This window comes from Elaeis guineensis, chromosome 16 (assembly GCF_000442705.2).
Source record: "Elaeis guineensis isolate ETL-2024a chromosome 16, EG11, whole genome shotgun sequence".
NCBI classification, from domain to species: domain Eukaryota; kingdom Viridiplantae; phylum Streptophyta; class Magnoliopsida; order Arecales; family Arecaceae; genus Elaeis; species Elaeis guineensis.
In genome coordinates this window covers 11,272,915-11,293,797 of record NC_026008.2, presented here as the reverse complement: position 1 = coordinate 11,293,797, position 20,883 = coordinate 11,272,915, and the positions used below count along the sequence as shown (strand labels likewise).

Sequence of the window (20,883 nt, the reverse complement as noted above, 5' to 3'; positions counted from 1 at the left end):
TCTTTACATCTCCTCCTCTGTTCTTCGATGGTGGACTTTGATATTTCTAGTAGCGACCAGTCCTTCGGGTCTTCTCCATCTTCGGGAGGAGGTTTCGTAAGATCGGGTGTCGAGCATAAGGTCGGAAGGCCTTTTATGCCTGGCATCATTGGGTCCGTGTTGGACTTTAAGGCTCTAAGTCTAATTCGGGCTCAATATGAAATTTCTTCATTTGAGTTGGAACTTCCGAGGCCTAGTGGTTGGATCGGTCATCCTCCTTTCGGTTAGCTCGGGCTATACGAGAAAGTGTTTCGGACTTAGGTTGTCCATTCATGCTTTTGTTGTAGAATTTTTCTGCTTTTTCAACATATCTTTCTATTCTGTCATTCCAAACTTTTTTTTGTTTTATCATTGATTTTGTTGCCGTTTGTATCTTAATCGAAGTCCAACCAACCATTTCTTCCCTTCGATCTTTTCCACCATCAAGAGGTGTGTCGAGGATTGGTGGTATGTCTTTTCCCCAAGGGAGATCCCTCCTTTGATAAAGGGAGCTCCTCTTTTATTTGTTTTGGGCTCTTCCGTTGAGGATTGGAGGCTTTCGTATTGGGGTTGGCCAAGAGATTCTATTTTTTAGATCCTGAAGTTAGGGGAAGAGGACTTAGAGCACTCTAAAATTTTGTGGAGGTATAAAATTTCTTTTCTGAAGCAATTGCTATCGGAGCAGACCCTCTATAATACTGGCCTTAGTTTGGCTGACCCCAGAGGTGAGAGTCAATTTAGTTGCTCTTCCGATGTCCATTATCTTCTTTTTTTTCTTGTATTGATTTATCTTAACTTGTTGCAAATATGAGACCCGAAGAACTTAAATCATTGAAAAAGAGTGCACTGAAGAAGAGGAAGGCTTCGGCCGCCACTGGGACTCGAAGAAGCAGAAGACCGCTGATACTGGTGAAGGGGAAGCAGGCTCCTCCTGGGTCTCTTCCACCCCACTTGAAGTCATCTTGGCTACTTCGGCTTAGGTAGGTTCTTCCAAGCCTGCCGCCTTTCCTACCCCCAAAGCTGGAGGGAGCCATCAATCTGCCCCTCGAGAGAAGCAACCTAGTTCGGCTCCCATCGAGGCTTCGGGTGTCTAGGAACTTGGTGCAACCCCATTCCCGCTAGACACTTTGTTCGAAGACTGGAGGGTTGCCCACAAACTTCTGGAGGGGATGCTTCTGCCTATCAATTTGGATAGGATCGAGGGGCAGAGTTTTAGTAGCCAATAGAGGGAAGCCGTAACCTCCGTTATTCGAGTGAGTTCTTCCCTTTTTTTTTTCTCTTCTTTTTCTTTTTCTTTCTCTCTTTTCTTTTCTTTTTTTTTTCACTCCTTTCTGAATGCAGTTGGGCAATTGTGTTGCTGTTTTCATCAACACATTAAGGATTGCTCGATCAGATGTCGTCGAAGCACAAAAAAAGTGCGAGAAGGCGGATGCTGCTATGGTCGAAGCTCGATCAAAGGTAGAGGTGGCAGAAGCCGAAGCTAAATGTCTGAAAGAGGCATTGGACAAAGCCGAGGCTTTCAAAACAAAGGTTGAGGCCGATTTGGCCTCAGAAAAGAAATGGCGGGTGCGGCACAGGCCAAGGTCGCCAAAGCTGAGAAGAAGGTCGAAGGCCAAATCATCGAGGTCGGGCGCCTAGCAGTGGAGGCTTTCTAGGCTTCGTAGAAGTTCACCGAGGAAAAAGTGAAGTTTGGCGAGGTAGCCTTCAAGGTCGGACAAGACATCTGCCACCAGAGGGTGGCGGCCTGCTTTTCGGACCTGGACCTCTCGTTTCTGGATGCAGAAGAGGCTGATGACGATCTGCCCTCTGAACCCTCGACAGTTGAAGAGCAGCCGTGCTCCTCCAAACAGGCGGTCAAGGAGATGCCCGCATCAGCAGTCGTCGAAATTCTGCCATCGTCGATGCCTCCATAGCCTAGTGGAGGGTCTGAGCAACCAGTTGAAGCCGCTCCAATCTCTTCTACCGACCCTCGGGCTTAGATTGTAAATACTTGGATTCTGTATTATTTTTCTTTTTCCTGCCAATTTTAAACAAACTTTTTATTAATGAAAGGAACTTATTACCTCCGTGCCTCTTTTGTGATTTCTAATCTTTCGATGTGTTCATTCTCAGCTTGACCAATGTAGATACTGTGGATGTGTGTTTGTCCACTATCAAGCTGAACCTTTATGTGTGACTCTATCTATTAAGACTCGAATTGAGGCCCTCGAAAAAGGCATTAGTAGGGCCAAAAAAGATGATGTCGAAGCAAAGTGAAAGTTCTTGAAAATGAAGAACGGCTATGACGAAGCTTTAGTAGAAGTAAGATGTTTGAGGGGGTTTCTTAAGCCGACTGATAGAGCGCATGCCATAGAGAAGTCTAAGCTGATCGAAGAGCGCAATAATTTATGAAGGTGGTAGGAGAGGCGACTTGGGTGCAATTGCGAAGGCGGCTCGCTGTCGCGACGAATTTCGTGTAGCCCAAGAAAGGATCTCCGAGCTGGAGTACACCATAGCATCATCCAAAGCCATCGAGGAAGCTAGGTGGGGTTCAGTCGCTAAGATAAGTCTGCTTTAGGGCGAGCTTCATTCGGCTCAGTAAACAATTGATGGTCTCCGGTGCTCAATAGGCAAAGAGAGGTTGGCAGTTACCAAGCTTCGAAACAAACTTAATTCAGCTAAGAAGGCCATTGATCATCTCATTCAAACCTTAAACAAGGAGAGGTTCGCAATGGGAAAGTTTCACATTAAGTTAGTGAAGAATATGGCAGCAAGTAGGGTTGCCGAAGATAAAATTAAGCAGTAAGAGGCCAGGCTCGCCGCTATCCAGCTCAAGATGGTTCTCTAGACAATGAAATCGTCCACCATGGGTTTTGAGGTCGGCTTTAGAGAATGCAAAGCTTCGGTCAAGCAACTCTTCCCCGAAGTTGATGTATCTCTTCTTAAAGTTTCAAGCTAGCGAATGATGCCCGAGGCCGTCGATGTCAGTCTAGAAGGTTAGGCAGCTGAAGATGCATCGGGTCCACAAAGTGCTGGGGTTCCATGGGCCAAAGGCGGATCTTCTCTGCATAACTGATGTATTTTATTTTTTTGTCACTTGTTCTTCACGACTTAATCGCTGTAATCAGACAAATTTTGGAATAAAACATTTTAGATTGAAGTCTCTTATTTCACTTGTATTTTCTTTTCTCTTTGGTTTGTTTGTTGGCATGGCCCGAATTCAGATTCTTTTGAACTTCGTATTAAGGTTCATCGGGGACCTTTTGAGTTGGTCCTTATTCTTCGAATAGCCGAAGCTTTAAGTCAGCTTGTTTTGAAACGAGGGGTTTCTCAGAGTCCTTATAGGTTTGCCCTCATCTCTTTATTATCGGGATCTTCGATTCGTAGCACTTGGAACGATAAGGTCTGAAGGTCCTTATAGGTTAGCCTTCATTTCTTCATACAAGTGTTCTTATAGGTTAGTCCTCCAAAGATCCTTTTAGGTTAGTCTTCATTTCTCATGTGAGGGTTCTTATAGGTTAATACTTTGAAGATCCTTTTAGGTTAGTCTTTGCTTCCTAATCAGTCGAGATTTTCATCGGTTCTGCTTGTTTAAGAATGAGGGGCCTTCGAGGGTCCTTATAGGTTAGCCCTTGCTTCTCGACTCGCGAGATCTTTGGTTCGAAAGTTGTGAGAGAAGCAACGATGTTCTGAAAAAAAAATCATTTTATTGAAAGATGATTAATACATCATTGATAATACATATGGAGGTTCTCTAAGTTTCATAGTCGAGATAAGAGAGTTCTGTCCAGTCGCTTTAGGCGATAAGTTTTGGGTCTGACAACTTCATCCATCCGATACAGGCCTTCCCACTTCGGAGACAACTTCCTCCATTCTGTGGGTTGCAATACTTCAGGGCTGGTGCAAGACTACATCACCGACTTTGAATTTCCTGCCTCGGATGCAAGAGTTATAGTACCATGCCACTCTATGCTGGTAGGCTACCATCCTTACTCGTACCTTCTACTGGACCTTCTCGAGTAGATCTAGATTGGCCTGGAGTAGTTCTGCATTGTCTTGCTCATTGTAATTCTCGATCCACGGGGATGGGAGTCCAATTTTTACAGGGATGACTACTTCTGTCCTGAAGAAGAAGCTAAAAAGAGTCTCTCCTATGGGTATTCTATAAGTGGTCCGATAGGCTCAAAGCACAGTTCGTCTGCCCATGATCCTTTAGCACAGTCTAGCCTAGCTTTTAGTTTCTGCAAAAGGATATGGTTAGTCACTTCAGCTTCTCCATTGGCCTGGGGATGTCCCACCGACATGAGATGGTGTGAGATGCTGAGGCTCTGACGAAATTCGATAAATTTGGAATCAAAGAACTGACAGCCGTTATCTGTGATTAGCATCCATGGGAAGCCGAAGCGGTAGATGATGAACTTGCACACGAAGTTCTTTACTTTAGCTTTGGTAATGCTGGTGGGAGGTTCGGCTTCCACCCATTTCATGAAATAGTCAATGGCAACAAGTAGAAATTTTCTTTGATCCGATGTTTGAGGAAAAGGATCAAGGATATCCATCCCCCATTGTGCAAATGGCCAAGAGGTGTTGACAGGACCAACAGCACGATCGGTTGACATTGGATATTGTTGTTACGTTGGCATCGATCACAGTGTTTGGCAAAGTTTGTTGTATCCTCCTGCATCGTGAGCCAATAGTATCCCTATCGAAGTACTTTGTAAGCCAACTACTTACCATCCAAATGGTTTCTGCATATCCCTTCATGTACTTGTTGCAGGGCGTAATCAGCTTCAGATAGGTGCAAACATCTAAGGAGCGGGAGGGAAAAGGACCTTTTATATAATTTGGCTTGATAGAGGATATAGTGGGGCGCTGGATGCTTGATTTTTCAGGCCTCCTTTGAGTTTCGGGGTAGTAATCCGTCTCTCAAGAATTGGATGTATAGGTCCGTCCAGCTTCGTTCGGTGTCGATTTGTAAGATAGAGATTGTTTCTTTTGTGCTTGGTTCTTTCAAGACTTCAAAGAAGGATTCTCTAGGCAAGTCTTCTGGTGCCAAAGTTGCCAGCTTAGATAGTAGGTTGGCCCTTGAGTTCTTCGATCTGGATACCTGCTGAATGTCAAAATTAACAAACACAGGATAAGATCCTTCATCTTTTGTTAGTATTTCTTCATATTTTGCTTTTGTATTTTGAAATCTCCCTTCATTTGTCCCACCACCAATTGGAAGTCGTTGCAGATCGTCAGCTTTTGTACTCTGAGTTCTTTTGCAATTTTTAGTCCGATAATGAGAGCTTTATATTCGGCTTCATTGTTGGTGGCCGGAAAGTCAAACCATAATACATATTTGGCGACGAATTCTTTTGGACCAATTAGTAACGAGTCCACTCTTGATCTGACAGAGTTTGATGATCCATCCACATGCATGATCTAGAGCTCTTCATGTTCGATTTCTGGTGGGCTTCTGACTGGTCCAGGCTCTTCGTGGATATCCTTCGGGATCATGCATTTTGAAATGAAGTCTGCTAGGGCCTGCACCTTGATATGGGGTGGGGTCGAAACTTTATGTCGAACTCTGTGAGCTCAATCGCCCATTTTGCTAATCGACCCAGCATGTCGGGCCGATGCAAGACCATATCGAGAGGTTTGTAAGTTAGGACTACATAATTGTGCGCTTGCAAATAGGGTCGGAGCTTTCGAGCCGAAATAATGAGTGTAGATGAGTTTTTCAGCTTGGTGTACCTGGTTTTGGCATCTTGGAGAGTCTTGCTGATGTAGTAGATCGGCTTCTAGATTTTATCCCGTTCACAGACTAATACTGCACTTATTGCAATAGGGAAAACTGCTAAATACAGATAAAGCTCTTCATTGGGCTCCGGCTTACCATGAAGTGGTATGGAGGCGAGATAATTCTTCAATTCTTCGAATGCTTGTTAGCATTCTACAGTCCATTGGAAGTTCCTTGGTTGAGGATCTGGAAGAAGGATAGACAATGCTCAACTGATCTAGAGACGAAATGACTTAGTGCTACCACTTTCCCGATAAGGTGTTGAACCTCTTTTATAGTCTTTGGTGGATTCATTTCTTGTATGATCCGGATCTTCTCAGGATTTGCTTCTATTCCTCGGTCTAAAATCATGAATCCTAAGAACTTCCCTGAGGCGACTCCAAAGGCGCATTTGGTCGGATTCAACTTTATCTAATATTTTCGAAGAGTGGTGAAGGCTTTCTTGAGATTATCAATATGAGCTTGTGAGGACTTGCTTTTGACGAGCATGTTATCCACATAGACCTCTATGTTTCGTGCGATCTGATCTTTGAATATTTTGTTTGCAAGGCGCTGATATGTTGCACATGCATTCTTCAAGTCAAAGGGCATAAACCTGTAACAAAAGAAGCCCTGGTTAGTAATAAAGGTGGTTTTCTCTTTATCTTCAGGCGTCATCCGGATTTGATTGTAACTGAAGAAAACATCCATGAAGATAAGAAGTTGGTGTCCCGAAGTAGCGCCCACCAACTGATCGATCCGAGGTAGTGGGTTGCTGTCCTTCGGACAAACTTTATTTAGATCAATGAAATCAATGCAAATTCATCATTTGCCATTGGCCTTCTTCACGAGGACCATATTAGCAATCCAATCCTGATAGATTGCCTTCCATATGAAGTCGGCCTTGAGTAGCTTGTCCACCTCGGTTATTGCCTTTTGCCATTTGGAAGCAAGCTTCATTTCTTTTGCTTGATAGGTCAATAAGTTCACGTTCAGCCGATGGGACATCACTATGGGGTCGATGCCTGACATGTCAGCTGGTGTCCAGGTGAAAATATTAGCATTTTCCTACAAAAAGAAAGTCAGATGATCTTTGGTTACCTGATCCAAGTTTGACCCGATCTGCATTATATACTTCTCATTTCCATCATTTAGTGGGACCGTCTCGCGATCTCCTATCAGTTCTCCATGCTTTTCAGTTAATTCATCACGGGTGTCCAGTTCGTCGATGGTACATGCATCAGGTCTTGTTCTCTGAAGAGCGAGGGTTTAGCACTGTCATGCTAGGACTTGATCTCCTCGGATTTCTCCGACGCCATACTCAGTTGGAAATTTCACCTTCAAGCAATATGTAGACACTACGGCTTAGAGTGCATTCAATCCTGATCATCTGAGGGTGGCATTGTAAGCCGACAGTGCTTGGACTATGAGGAAATCTATCCGAGCCATGGATCGTCGAGGGGCTTGTTCGGCAACTACCGTTACGGTAATGACTCCTTCAATAGGAATAGCATGCTCAGTAAATCCCATGAGGGGGGAATCGTGTTGTTCTAACCGCTCCAAGAATATACCTATTTTAGAGGAAGCATCATAGAATAATGTGTCGGTCAAACTTTCATTATCAACTAATATACGGCATACATCATAATTTGCTATATTCAAAGATACAACGACCGCATTATTATGTGAGAACGGAACTCCTTATGCATCTTTGGTGAAAATAATGGACTCTTCAGTTCTCTGTCTCTTGATTGGTTCCGTGGGTTCCTTCGTTCCACCACCATGATGCCTTCCACTTATGGTGTATTATTTCGGCTATGGGTAGGTCTCTGAAGGGCTCTCTTTGCTGTTACTCTAGTGGTCATGGTGACCTCTGCTGTTCACATCCATGTCTCATGAACCGATCCAGATGCCTACATCGAATAAGCTCCTCAATCTCGTCTTGGAGTTGGATGCAGTCTTCAGTATTGTGGCCGTGGTCGCGGTGGTAGAGACAATATTTATTCGGATTGTGCTGACTCGCATTGGTACACATCCTTTTCAAACTAGAGAGCCGATCCTTATTTCCATCAACACCTAGGTTGGGGGGTGTTTAATGGCGTGTAAGTTGTGAATCTTCTTGGTGGAGATGTACACCGCCCCCTCCCGGAGGGGCTCCTTGGTTGGCGATTTCGAGGTGGGGTTTTGGACCTTCAGCATCTGGGTGGAGATCGAGAGCGCTGTTGACTCTTCTCATGGTCTCGCCTTGGTGGGGATTCCTTGGTTTCCTCTTCTTTTGGATAGCAGCATATGCTAGGGTTTCTTCTTCCTTAAAAGCTTCCTCCGTCCGAGCATACTACTTTGTCAGGCCAGCATGTCAGCGAAATCATGGGGATAGGTCTTCTCCAGTGAAAATTAGAGACTATTTTTTAGGAGTCCATCCTTCATGGTGGTCATGGCGATCGACTGATTTAGGTCGCTGACTTCAAATATGGTCATATTAAAATGACCAATATAAGATCGGAGTGATTCTCCTCTCTGTTTAATGCTAATCAAAGAGTCCGATCCTTTGCATTGTCTTCTGCTGCTTATGAAGTGGGTGACAAATGCCCGACTCAACTGGTCGACCTAGTGAATCTTCTTGGTTTGAGACTTGAGTACCATTGTCGAGCCACATTCTTCAGAATGGATGGGAAGGCTCAGCACATGGCAGCATTGATCATCCCATGGAGAAGCATGACAATCTTGAAACTTTTTAGATGGTCCACAGGATCAGTGGTCCGATTGTAGTTCTCTAGCTGCGGGATCTTGAAGTGGTTGGGAAGTGGCTCTTGCATGATTTGGGTGCTGAACAACAGATCGGTGTTAAACCCGTCGTCCCATACAGGAGCCTAGTTGCGGAGTGCCTCTATCTGTGGGTTCATTTCATGGGGTCTACGGTTGATTTCTGCATCTCGAGCAGTATAGGCCTCTAAGTGCTGTGAGTGGGATCGGCCCGAAGTGGAGTGATGTCCAGAGTGAGGGCTTGGGGATCATCGTCCTCTTTGCTCTGGGCCTCGGGGTCGGCTTTGCCAAGTCTATCTCCCCTGTTCAGGGCTTTGCGGGGGAGCCTTAGGTTGCTTCGATGGAGTGGCCCATGGTGCGGGATTGGTTTGCTGCATTGCTTGAATAGCGACAGTCAAATCCCGTACTTGCTGGATAAGCAGGTTGAATTGCTCTGCATTAATGGCTATTCCTGACTGAGAAGGTGGAGGCGGAACCTCCGAGGGCTGCACCTTGGCCTATTGGTTGGCAAGATTCTCAACTGATCGAGAGTTAGCAGCATTGTAATGGTGGGAGGATACTTCTTTGCACGGTGCCATGATGTCAATCTTCTGCTCCTGGTCCTTTCTCTAGCGTCAATCTTTTGCGGCAGACTTTTGACCCTAGTCGGGCGGCTGGAGTTGAGTAGGATCTGTAGGTGCAGCGAGATCTACAAAACAAGTCCTAACCGGATTGACTTCGGTGGGGATCCTTCGACGCTCAAGTCAGATCTCTGAAATATATGAGAAGGAGCGTGTGAGAGAGAGAATGTGCGTACCTTGAGGGTCCCTTTGAGGCCTCTATTTGTAGATAGAGGTGAAAGCCATTTAGGGGGCAATATTTCTGGTCCATCTCGACCGGCTTAGGCGTAATGGGACGAGATTTGGGGCCGGAAATCTTAGAATGCGACAGTTATGACTGCCTTATTTGCTTTGGGGCCAGCTGTCATGCCGCGGTCATTCAAATTTGAAAAGGGGCGCAAGATTTTTGAATCGGACTGAGTTCGGTTAGAGTACTTTGGATCGACCGATGGCGGGGCTGGTAGGGATGTCTCTTTGGTGTTGGTAGCTGAGATTGGCGACCGAAGTTAGGATCGATGACCGAAGCTAGAAGGCTTTTCGGTTGATAGCACTACTCAGGGCGGTTAGGTTGGGAGGTGGGGATTGGTAAGGTCCGAATTTGTTTGGATCTCCCATTTGCTTCTGTCTTCAGGTTGGATGATACATTACCCCCAACACTAATAATACAGGAAAGATGTACAGAGTGGTATCATGGCCTGCAGTGAAATCAATCATATACAAGGGATATGTGGATGATTAATTCCTGCAGGTTTTTTAAACGATGTAACTCATGCAACTTATGTCCCCTTTATACCTTCCATATACACCACTCTGCATGTTATTCACAAAATTGCCTCAAAGCTTTCTGTGAAGCTATGAAGTAAGTGGTTCCATCACTTTGGTACCAAAATGAAAGTTTTCATTAATGTTTTGTAATTACATTAGTTTGGCACCAAAATCAATGGTCTTTTATAGTTCTTCAATTAGATGAGTCCTAAATCCTACATAATAGTCCTATCCAGCTACTTTAAAAGACCTAGCAGTCTTGCCTCATGAGAAGTGTGTGTGTGTTTGTGTGTGCGCGCGCGTGTTTATTTTGAAGATCAATTTTAATAAAGGGATCAAAAGGATGAAAACTTTCATAAGTGATTGAACATGAAGCTTAACAATTTAAAAGATGATAACTATAAACAGATGCTCACACAAATGCAGGATACTGCATAAATCTGGCAATTTCATCTCAAACATATTATGTTGTTGAGGCCTTGAAGATTTGCATGATGATATCAACCTTTTCAATGGTCTTTTATAGTTCTTCAATTAGATGAGTCCTAAATCCTACATAATAGTCTTATCCAGCTACTTTAAAAGACCTAGCAGTCTTGCCTCATGAGAAGTGTGTGTGTGTTTGTGTGTGCGTGCGCGTGTTTATTTTGAAGATCAATTTTAATAAAGGGATCAAAAGGATGAAAACTTTCATAAGTGATTGAACATGAAGCTTAACAATTTAAAAGATGATAACTATAAACAGATGCTCACACAAATGCAGGATACTGCATAAATCTGGCAATTTCATCTCAAACATATTATGTTGTTGAGGCCTTGAAGATTTGCATGATGATATCAACCTTTTCTGTTACCAAACTTTTCTATTCCTTTCCCTCAGTAGAGGTGCTTGCATCAGATAATATTTCTCTCACTATCATGATGGACCTCAGATAAAAAATTGCCACAGTTAAGGACTGTCATGAAGACAACATGCTCAAAGATTCATCAGGGACATATATCTTTGTGAGCCACTCTTAAGTTGCATGGTGATAAGTGCCCTTATCTTGTATGAAAGTCTTTTTGTGCATTTTTTTTGCTTTGCAGTCTAAGGAAGATAATTGTTTATGCTTCATGCTCCATTAAGATGGTAGCATTCATGGCTGCATGTGAGGGATTACATGCTGGAATTGCTTCTAGAACTTTATATACAAGGAGATGATTTCTTTGGTCATGTTAACTTTCTTTATCTCAGGGTCAAATTGTGGAGTTTTATAGAGTCAAAAATATATGTTGAGGATTAGTTGCAGACAATAAAAGTGCCTAGCAGACAAGAATCAGCTTATTGCTTGCAATTCAAGTTCAAGTTAAGAGGAAACTCTCTTTTTTTTTCCTTGAACATGAAATTGTGCTCGAAATAAGGCCCAAATAGTATTTCTAGAGTGTGAACATTTTGGACTTTTAATTCTTGTTCATATCATCTTAGTTATGTTTCTGCCTAGCTTGAAGTGTCACATAATTTTACTGTTTAAGTGCTTATTTAAGACTAATGGCTCAGATGCGAAGTAGGGTAATGTTGTTCTTGGAACCTTTATAAAACTATGTTGCCTTATTTCTCATAAATTTCAGATATTCCAAATATTAAAAAAGGCGGTGAATTGGAGGATTTTTTAAAAAAAAAAAATATAATGCAGTTCCTTATTTTGTTTGAATTAGTGTTTTCCACTTTATCTCCCCATAATCTTATTACTCTTTTACCCTTCACATTGCTCATGATGTGATTTGCTATTGTACATTATAAGGATTGCATCTGCCAGTTGTGGTTCTATTTTATCTACTTCATGCAATTCAAATGATATCTTTTTATCAAGTGTTGACTGGTCCCTGTTTGATGGCATCATGCCCCAATCCCCCCTGCCCCTTCAGAGCCCAAATATATAAAAATTAAAAAAAAAAAAAAAGAACATGGGGATCACGATAAAAACTACCACCTTCAAGCCCTTCTCTCAAGGAGCATGGACTGACACTCTAGACTCCATGCTTTGAATCAGGTCGTTAAACTGTAAAATGGCAAAATTCTATGAAAACATTTAACTAATTATTTTGTGATAAATCATCATTTTATCGTGTTGTCCTTTCGAGTTCATGCTCTAGAACTAAATATTCAGTTTTATCAATTGATCAAATGTTCTTTTTATTGATTTATTAAATCTATAAATTCATGTTCTGTCAGGGTTAATTTGTAGAATTGGTCTTCTCTGTTGTCCATGTTGTGTTATGCAACAATTCTTGGTAGAAAAAGCAGAAGATATGCTGGCATGGATTGTTTATGGTGCTACAACACTTGTATTATATGAGCTTTTCGTATTGTTGATCTTTGCCTTTTTATTTATTGATTTGGGGTTTGGGTTGACGGAGGAGTATTATATTGTCAGGGATTAGTTCGACAGGATTTTTTAAACTCTAATAACCCTCTCTTCAGATTCTTTGATCTCTGAATGGTGAGATTTATATTTTATTTGGAGATTCTCCCTTCTTCAAACCAAAAAATTTGTAAGTGGACAAATCAGGTTTGCTAGTACAGAAATGGTAGAATTAAATAAATAGTAGTTAATTACAGCCTAATAACCAAGCCTTGTAGGACTTAAATTGCTAAACTAGTCTTCTGAAGTTACAAACACAGCTAAAATTCATATGTTTTGTTGATAACCCAGAACTTTCTTATAATAGTTTATATAAAAACTATGATGATAAGACATTTGAAAATACTCCTCTGATGAGTGTTATCCCATTTATTTTGGACGACCTTGTTGAATTTTTTGCCATTTCTGCCTATCAAAGTTATGCTCATGCAAGAGAAAACACTGGAACACGTGTGATGCTTCCTTTTCTTGTTGTAATGCTCCAAACTGTGGTGAACTGTTGATACTTATCCATAATATTGGTAGTGCACCCAGTTGATAAAAGAGCCATGTAGTGTTACACTCTTATTTTTGATAAAGCTGCTTGTTTCATTTGCATTAAAATATTGCATAAACATTGATATTTATTTCTTCTTTTATCTTCCTGATTTCTTCTGCATTATCTGTCAGGGTTTTAGGAAGGTCAATCCGGATCGATGGGAATTTGCAAATGAGGGATTTCTAAGAGGCCAAAAACATTTGCTGAAGACTATCAACAGAAGAAAACCAGGCCAGACACCCAGCCAAGCACATCAGCCTCAAGTGCAGAGTACCAATCTTGCAGCATGTGTTGAGGTGGGTAAGTTTGGGTTGGAGGAGGAAATTGAGAGGCTCAAGAGGGACAAGAATGTACTAATGCAGGAACTGGTGAGGCTGAGACAGCAGCAGCAGGGTACAGATCGTCAATTGCAGACATTAGGCCAGCGCCTCAAGGGAATGGAACAACGGCAGCAGCAAATGATGTCATTCTTGGCAAAAGCCATGCAGAGCCCTGGATTCTTGGCACAGCTGGTGCAGCAGAATGACAGTAATTGGCACATAGCTGGAATGAACAAAAAACGGCGATTACCCATGCAGGATAACAAGCAGGATGGTGAGAGCCTATCACCTGATGGTCAAATAATCAAATATCAGCCTTTAATGAATGAAGCAGCAAAAGTTATGCTGATGCAGATTCTAAATTTGGACACATCTCCCAGGTTGGAATCCTTGGGAAACTCAGAGAATTTTCTTATCGAGAACATTGCTTTATCACCACAGGCATTTGATGGCAGAAGTTCTTCGAATCAGAACTTGGGAGTCACCCTATCTGAGGTCCCTACTACTTCAGGGACAGCATTTTTGCCACCGAGCTCTGGATTTTCAGCAATTTGCTCATCATCTATGCCATCTGAGATCCAATCATCTGCTGGTGTAGCTGACATGGTTACAGCAACTGAACTTGCTGATTTGAGTGTTCTGTCTAGAGTTCCAGATGCCATTGATCCACAACTGCCTGATACAAGTATCCCTGAATTTTCTCAGATGGAAGGAGTAGTTCCAAATGGCAATGCTGTTGGAATTTCAAGTGGAGTCTACGTGCAGCCTGAGGCAGAGAACATCTATATGAACCCCATTTCTGCAGGCATGGATGAGCAGGTTTCCATTGAGACAGAAAAGTTTTCTTCTGATACTGATGTTGATATCTTCACTGATGAGGAACAGAAACTTCCTAGCATAAATGATTCTTTCTGGGAACAATTTCTCATTGCTAGCCCACTCTCAGGTGATGCAGAAGATGTTGATTCAAGTATATATGAAGCCAAGGAGATGCAGCCAGAACAAGAAAATGGGTGGGACAATGCTCAGAGCATGGACCATCTCACAGAGAAGATGGGACTTCTCGCATCGCAGAGGAAATGATGATATCATGCCTTTACAAACTTTGGTATGGGAGATTCAATAGACAATTATAAATATCCTCTGGTCCTTATCTCCTTGGCGTACTCTTGATGATTTGTAGTTACAGAGGCACCTGCTTATGGAGTTGGCAGCATTTTCAGGATAGTCCCCTGGTCTCTTCCAAGGAAACTCTGTCAGAAACGCTCTTGGGTTGCCCTTTTTGGGTTTGTACAAATCTCATTGAGGTTTTGACGTCTTGCTGTATAGGAAGAAAGCTTCTGTGTGAGATGTTAACAAAAATATATATTTTTGCATCCATCTTCGTCAACATGCTCTTCTTTTTGTGCCCTGATAGCATTCTTATAGTTAAAACTTGAGGTATCCATTGACAAAATCTGCAAACAACCGGAAGCTATTTTGTTGCAACTGGTTCTATTTTCACCGGGAATTATGGTTAATACTTTCGCAGCCAATTGTTTTGCATGGAGTGTCATTTATCTTAAACTCTCAGGATCAAGGGAAAAAAACCAATCAATCTAGGAAAATGAGTACGAAGGAAAACCAATTCCCTTAGGATTAGTATGCTCCAGTGTGAGCATCTTAGAATGAGATGAATGAGAAAGAAGATTTTGGACAGCATTAGTGGGCTTACTGCATGCTTCATCTATATATAATTTTGCATTTCGTAGTTGGTCGGTGCAATTCTACATTAGGTCAAATTCTTATCAGCTGATTTTTGTCTTGCAATGCAAAATACATTATTATTATATATGTTATTAATTTATCTTTATATATTATCAAATGGGGCAGCCACCTTTTCCAATGTGCTGTCCCACCCTCTCTTTTTCACGTGAGAAACCAAATTCCTAACGGGATGTTCGGGGCACACGAGGAGCCTTGGGATGGTTGCCAGCCCCTTCTCTTTAGGGATTGTTTAGTTCGTGGGGAGAAATTTTTTCATTGGAACGTTGATTTCTATGAATATGATATCTGAGAAATGATTTTTGTATGTTTGATTCATCATAAAAAAAAATGATACATTCAAAAGTGACATATATTTAGTAAAGTATATATTTTTTTAAAAAATTTATGTAATATATTTATTATATTTTTAATAAATTACATTCAATTCATAGCTTTAAAGGTGCTTTAGGAAAAAAACAATCTTAGGTTTTTTTCAAAAGGTAAGTTAGAAATTCATGTCTTATATGGATTTTTTTTTCTTATAAATTATGAAAAATTTATTTTTATGGGATGTTATTTTGAAACCTCTCTTTTGAAAACTCCAATCTAACAATAGGGGATCCTTCTTTTTCATGTTAACCAAACTTTCTCTCATGCCGTTCTTATCAACCAAACGAGTCTGTTGATCTAATATGACTGGAACACTTACACAAGTTATCTAGTTGGGACCGGAGGCTTTCACTATTTTGGGGACTTAGGGGGGTGTTTTGGGGCGGGGGTTTATAGGCTTGTTCTCCAAGAGAAGAAAAGAGGAAGAGAGAAAGAGAAGAAAGTTAGCTGTAAACTAATAGATATATTCTTAAGATATTGCTAGAGTTTGGAGATTAAAAAAGTTTCTTATAGTTCGTTTGGTTGGGGTTATTTTAGTATAAAAAAATAAATCTCATATCAGATTAGCATATTTGGTATGAAAAGTAAAAGAGAGAATATGTATCTAATTCTCAATACTTGAGAATATATATCATAACATCAATTCCAAAAATGATTCAAGGACACATAATATTTGAATGGAAAAAGAAAACTTGTCCTATATTGATTAAATCAATAGTTTAAGTACAAATTTGTGTCATAGAATGAACAATATGTCAGCCAACAATTGGGTTTTAGGACATACATCTAACAATCTCCCACTTGGACTAAAGCTAATTGGTCATTAATCTAAGCCCCATCTTCTCAAGGTGGGCTTTTATTTTGGACTGGCTCAACTGCTTTGTCAGTGGGTCTGCCATGTTATCCATGGAGTCTACACTTTGCATCTTGACATATTGCTTCTCCAGATAGTCGCGTATGATATAGAACCGCTATTCAATATGCTTTGATTTCTAATAAGATCGGAGCTCCTTAGCGAGTGCTATGACTCCATTGTTATCGCAGTACAGGATATGGCGTCCGATATCAAAAGATGTTTTCTTATAGTGAAAGTTATACATGTAATCCTTTGACCTGAGACTACTATAGAATCTTGTATATATGAATGCATATTTTGATTCATACTCATTCATGACTTAGTCGTGTATGGGGTGTTCTGGATATGGTGGAATGTATATGGGGTTGTGAGTAGGTCAACATGGAATCGATCATTCCTGATAAAAGGAGATCGCATTCTACTTGCTTTAATCGATTGATGATTCAGAAAGTCTTTGATCAAAGCAGGATAAAAATTAGAAAGAGTTTGTAATATTTCATTAATTGAATCATTATTAAAGATTAAAAAAAATATGAATATGATATTAGATTTGATATTATTCCATATTCAGAGTCATATTCGGGATGCAGATTGATCGTAGAATCGAATTGCACGGTAACTTTTCATTGAAAGATATTTTTGATATTTTCATCAAAATTTTATATCTTTTAAGTAGACATGATGCAGTACTAGACATCAATCTTGTCTTGTAGATTTGATCAAATTAAAGAATTTAATTCAATCGCCAATTAGAAATGGTTCTAATTGCTGAAATCGGGTTAGCTCGATTGGACCTAAATCGGTTAGATTGAATTCTAATCAAATCAGATCAACTTGTACTCGAACCCACTACTGACTAGATATGGAATCCAATAGGTCACACACAAAGAGAATTGATCAGGGGTCTAATTGGATTAGATCATGTTTGCAAGATGAACATGCTAGCACATGTTGCAAATCCTAACTCCTTGTTTCGAATCGGATTCGAATTTGGTTCCAGATTGGGCTAATTAAACATAATTAAGGTCAAATCAGATTTGGTCCTAAGTTGGGTTGACTCATGGCTGATTAAGCTAACTAGATGGTGCCTCCTTCCTAGCATCCCACGCACTAGATATTCTCTTTCTGGCACGTGAGGATAATTTTGTGCACATAAAAATTAGTTGGTGCCCCATGGGATGGGATGCCACATTCCTTCTTTATCCATTTTAATCTCTGATGAAATTTTTATACGAGATAGTAATCTGATTATTAAGAGGTACAGAAGAGTCCTTCTATCTTTTAATCACTTATTTTTATCGAAAATGTTGAGATAAAAAAAGGAAGCCTAGTTGCCCACAACCATGCGCCTAATGAAAGAGTCCATGTTGTTAAGGACTCTTATCTATTTGTCATGCCTCCCCTCATATCTGATTTTTCTCCATGCCATATTTAGGTTAGCACCTCCCTTGTGGGCCCTTGGATGGCTTGAATGCACTGATCAAGGGTGGAGAAAAATGCCGCCCAAGGAAGCCTCGTGACGCATCGAAAAAACAATGGAAAAAATTTCTCCGAAGAGTCTTTTTGCATGAAGCAACTCTTGAATTTTTTTTCTGATGTTTGCCATGTGTCACAAAATTTTCAGATGGGTGTGTGGAATTGGTAGAGGGTGTGAGATCATCTGATTGGATGTGAGATGTCATGTGGAGAGAGAGAGAGATGTTTCTGATGGCATCCCATCGCTAACTATAAAAAGGGTCCTGCGCCAGGATTTTAATTCATTCAGAAATCCTAATCTCTTCTTTCTTACACAAGTCTCTCCTCTTGTCCAATTATTTCCTTCCTTTTCTTATTAGGACAAGTCCTAAAATAGTAAGGACAAGTCGGATTTTAGGACAAGGGCCTAGGAAGAGATATAAGGAAGACGAGGGACAAGAAAGAAAGAGATGGGAAGGCTAGGAGGAGAGGAAGGAGGCCCTGAGGTTCTGCTACCCAAAAAAATTCTTAGAGTGAGAATTTTGGAGGAGGAATCATCCTAAAGAGTTGGTATCTTGATTAAAGCCCTGTGTGGATCACCGTTGGAGGGCGAACATTTGGATGCCTAGTGGAGGTTCTGCCAAAGTTTTGAAATAAAACGTTGTAGGTATTCTTCTATATCTTGAATTTTATCATGAAAATATTTTATATGATTGTTAATCATCAAGGAGGTGCTGGTTTAAGGGTTTAATGTTTAAGATTTTTTAGTTTAAATTTTTGAAATCCATTATGTTTTCACTGTGCATGTTCTCCCTGAAACCCTACACTCTCCACTAGCACCGAGCAGTATGAAGTCACCTTCATTCAGACTCCTTATTTCCTACAGACCCTGCAATGATTTGCAAAGGTATGAATCACAGGCGATATCTAATATTCAAGAATCTGAAGTTGAAGTATTTAATGATAAGTTTATTTGTATCGTATATAAACCTTTAGCAACACTTGCTTTCTTATGCTTCAAATTTTCAAGGTAGTCCTTGTAGTTCCTCTTTCAGTGCTCTTCTTTGCCACACTGATAATAGGTATCCTTGGCGGAGACTTTCTTCACCTTCTTCTTGAAGATGCTAGCTTTAGGATTCAATTTTTTCTTAGAATCTTTTTTACCTTTCTTCTTGAAGATCTTATCCATAAGAAGAATAGGAGCCTTTTCACCCTTGAAATGACTCTCTGCTATCTTAAGCATGTTTAGTCGCTCATGTAGACTAGTGTTCAGTTTGTTCATATGATAATTTATGACAACTGTGAGAAGAAATCAGAGAGTGACTGCAGGATCAAATTCTGACTAAGCTCACTGTCCATAGTAAAATCCAACTATTCCAGATGAGTGATCAGATCAATTATCTATAGGACATGAGTCTGCACAAACATGCCTTCACTCATCTTGATACAAAATAACTACTTAGATATCTCATATCTAGCAGTCTAACTTTGTTCTCTATATAACTCTTTTAGACTAAGAAGTATGGAAGGAACATCCATGCCTTCATGTTATTTTGGAAGCTCATTGCTCATAGAGGCAAGCATGACGCACTTGACAGTCACACTGTCATCTTGCCACATCTTGTATGTGACCCTTTCTTCCTTAGTTGCATCTTCATCGATCGAATCGGGTGCAAGGGTATCCAAAATGTTGGAGATTTTTTTTTGTGTGAGAATAATTCTCAGGTTTCTCAACCAGTCCATATAATTGGGTCCGATCAACTTGTTGGCATCAAGTATGCCACGCAATAAAAGTGAGAATGCCATTATGCAGTTAAATCTATAATAACAAGAAGCTAATATAAGCGGACAACTCGTGATGACATGGACAACTAGATTAGAATTTTTATCTAATTGTTACTTTCATTATTTTATTGAATACCATAGCCCTTTCCTATGATAAATGAAAAATTCTTATTGGTTTTTTTAGTAGGGTTGAGATCCTAATTCCTCACAAAAGGCCTTGTGATTGCATAACAAACCTTCGTGAGTTCAAACGTAGGAACTCTTTCCAATTGTATCTCATACAACTCTCAACATCTTCCTGCTTCTAAAACGTTCATAGCCTTGTGGTTGCACAATAAACTATAGTATTTTAGTTAAGTTAAACCATTCATTTTCATACAATCATATCTAAACAATGCTATCCTTATAGTTGTACAACAAAGCAATATATCCAAATATACTGTAAGCATCTACTATGCACCAAGATAATCCTACATTAATCCCTATAGTAAGCTTTGTGGTTGCACAACAAACTTACTGCAAGTTTTGAGATAGAATCGGCATAGCACGAAGAAAGACCTTTGTAGTGTTTACATTACTAAGCAATCCAAATTCGAAACTCAATAGATCAAATTGGCCAGGTAAGTAGATGTGAGGCTCCCCGATACTTTTCTTAGACACCAATAACTTGGTCAGATAAGCAAATAGACCTAATTAGAAAATCACCCTTGACACTTACCTTAGACACCAACTGATCAATGAATTCAATATTCGGTTAGCAAGTGAATGCCGATACTATAACTTAATATAATTTTTAATAAGGGTTTTAGACTGGTCTCTAGCACATCCTAGCATTTACATCACATGTAAAAATACATATCATAAGAAGGAAAATAATAATATCATGCATCATAACATGCTATTCAAGTTGTAATATCATTCATATACATATGTCAAAAACATGACTACAAAAATCATGTAGGGTGCATTCAACACCTAAGCCAATATTTTGAATCTTAATCCAACTTGGATTACATCATATTCAAAGCCTTAATCACATTATGTCTGATCGGATCAACAATTGACCTAAGTCCAATGCATCCTAAAAATCGATTAAAACATTAATCTACCATGAATCATAAAATTTTAGTTTATAATAATTCTAAATTTAACAACTAAAATTTAAAGTCAAACTACAATCATGGTCAAAAATAATTTTTAATTTAAAGATCAATGTAACTAATCGATTAAAATAATTGACAACATACGAATCAGATCAAATCTATATTACAACAATAGTATCTGTTTGATCGAATCTAATAAGGATGGCTCTGATACCACTATTGGGTTTCAGTCGCATAGTGAAATATGAATTTCAAAAAAATTTAACATGCATGGAAGAAGTTTTAACAATTAAAACTAGCCGATCAGAGTGCAAACCCTAGAATCACCTTACAGATTTCAAGCATGCATAAGGGCAGAAGTAATACTTCCTGAAGATGATGATATGATAATAGAATGATC

General features: G+C 40.2%; 1 protein-coding gene across 1 annotated transcript in view; it reads left to right on the top strand.

Annotated features, from left to right (window-relative positions):
• LOC105035916 (heat stress transcription factor A-1) overlaps nucleotides 1–14,558 on the top strand; it is a 54,981-nt gene extending 40,423 nt beyond the window's left edge. Inside the window, exon 2 of the mRNA XM_010911631.4 lies at nucleotides 12,960–14,558. Within this exon, the coding sequence (XP_010909933.1) occupies nucleotides 12,960–14,231 (1,272 nt within the window). The 3' untranslated portion in view covers nucleotides 14,232–14,558. The remainder of the gene's footprint in view (nucleotides 1–12,959) is intronic.
• Nucleotides 14,559–20,883: the final 6,325 nt, after the last annotated feature.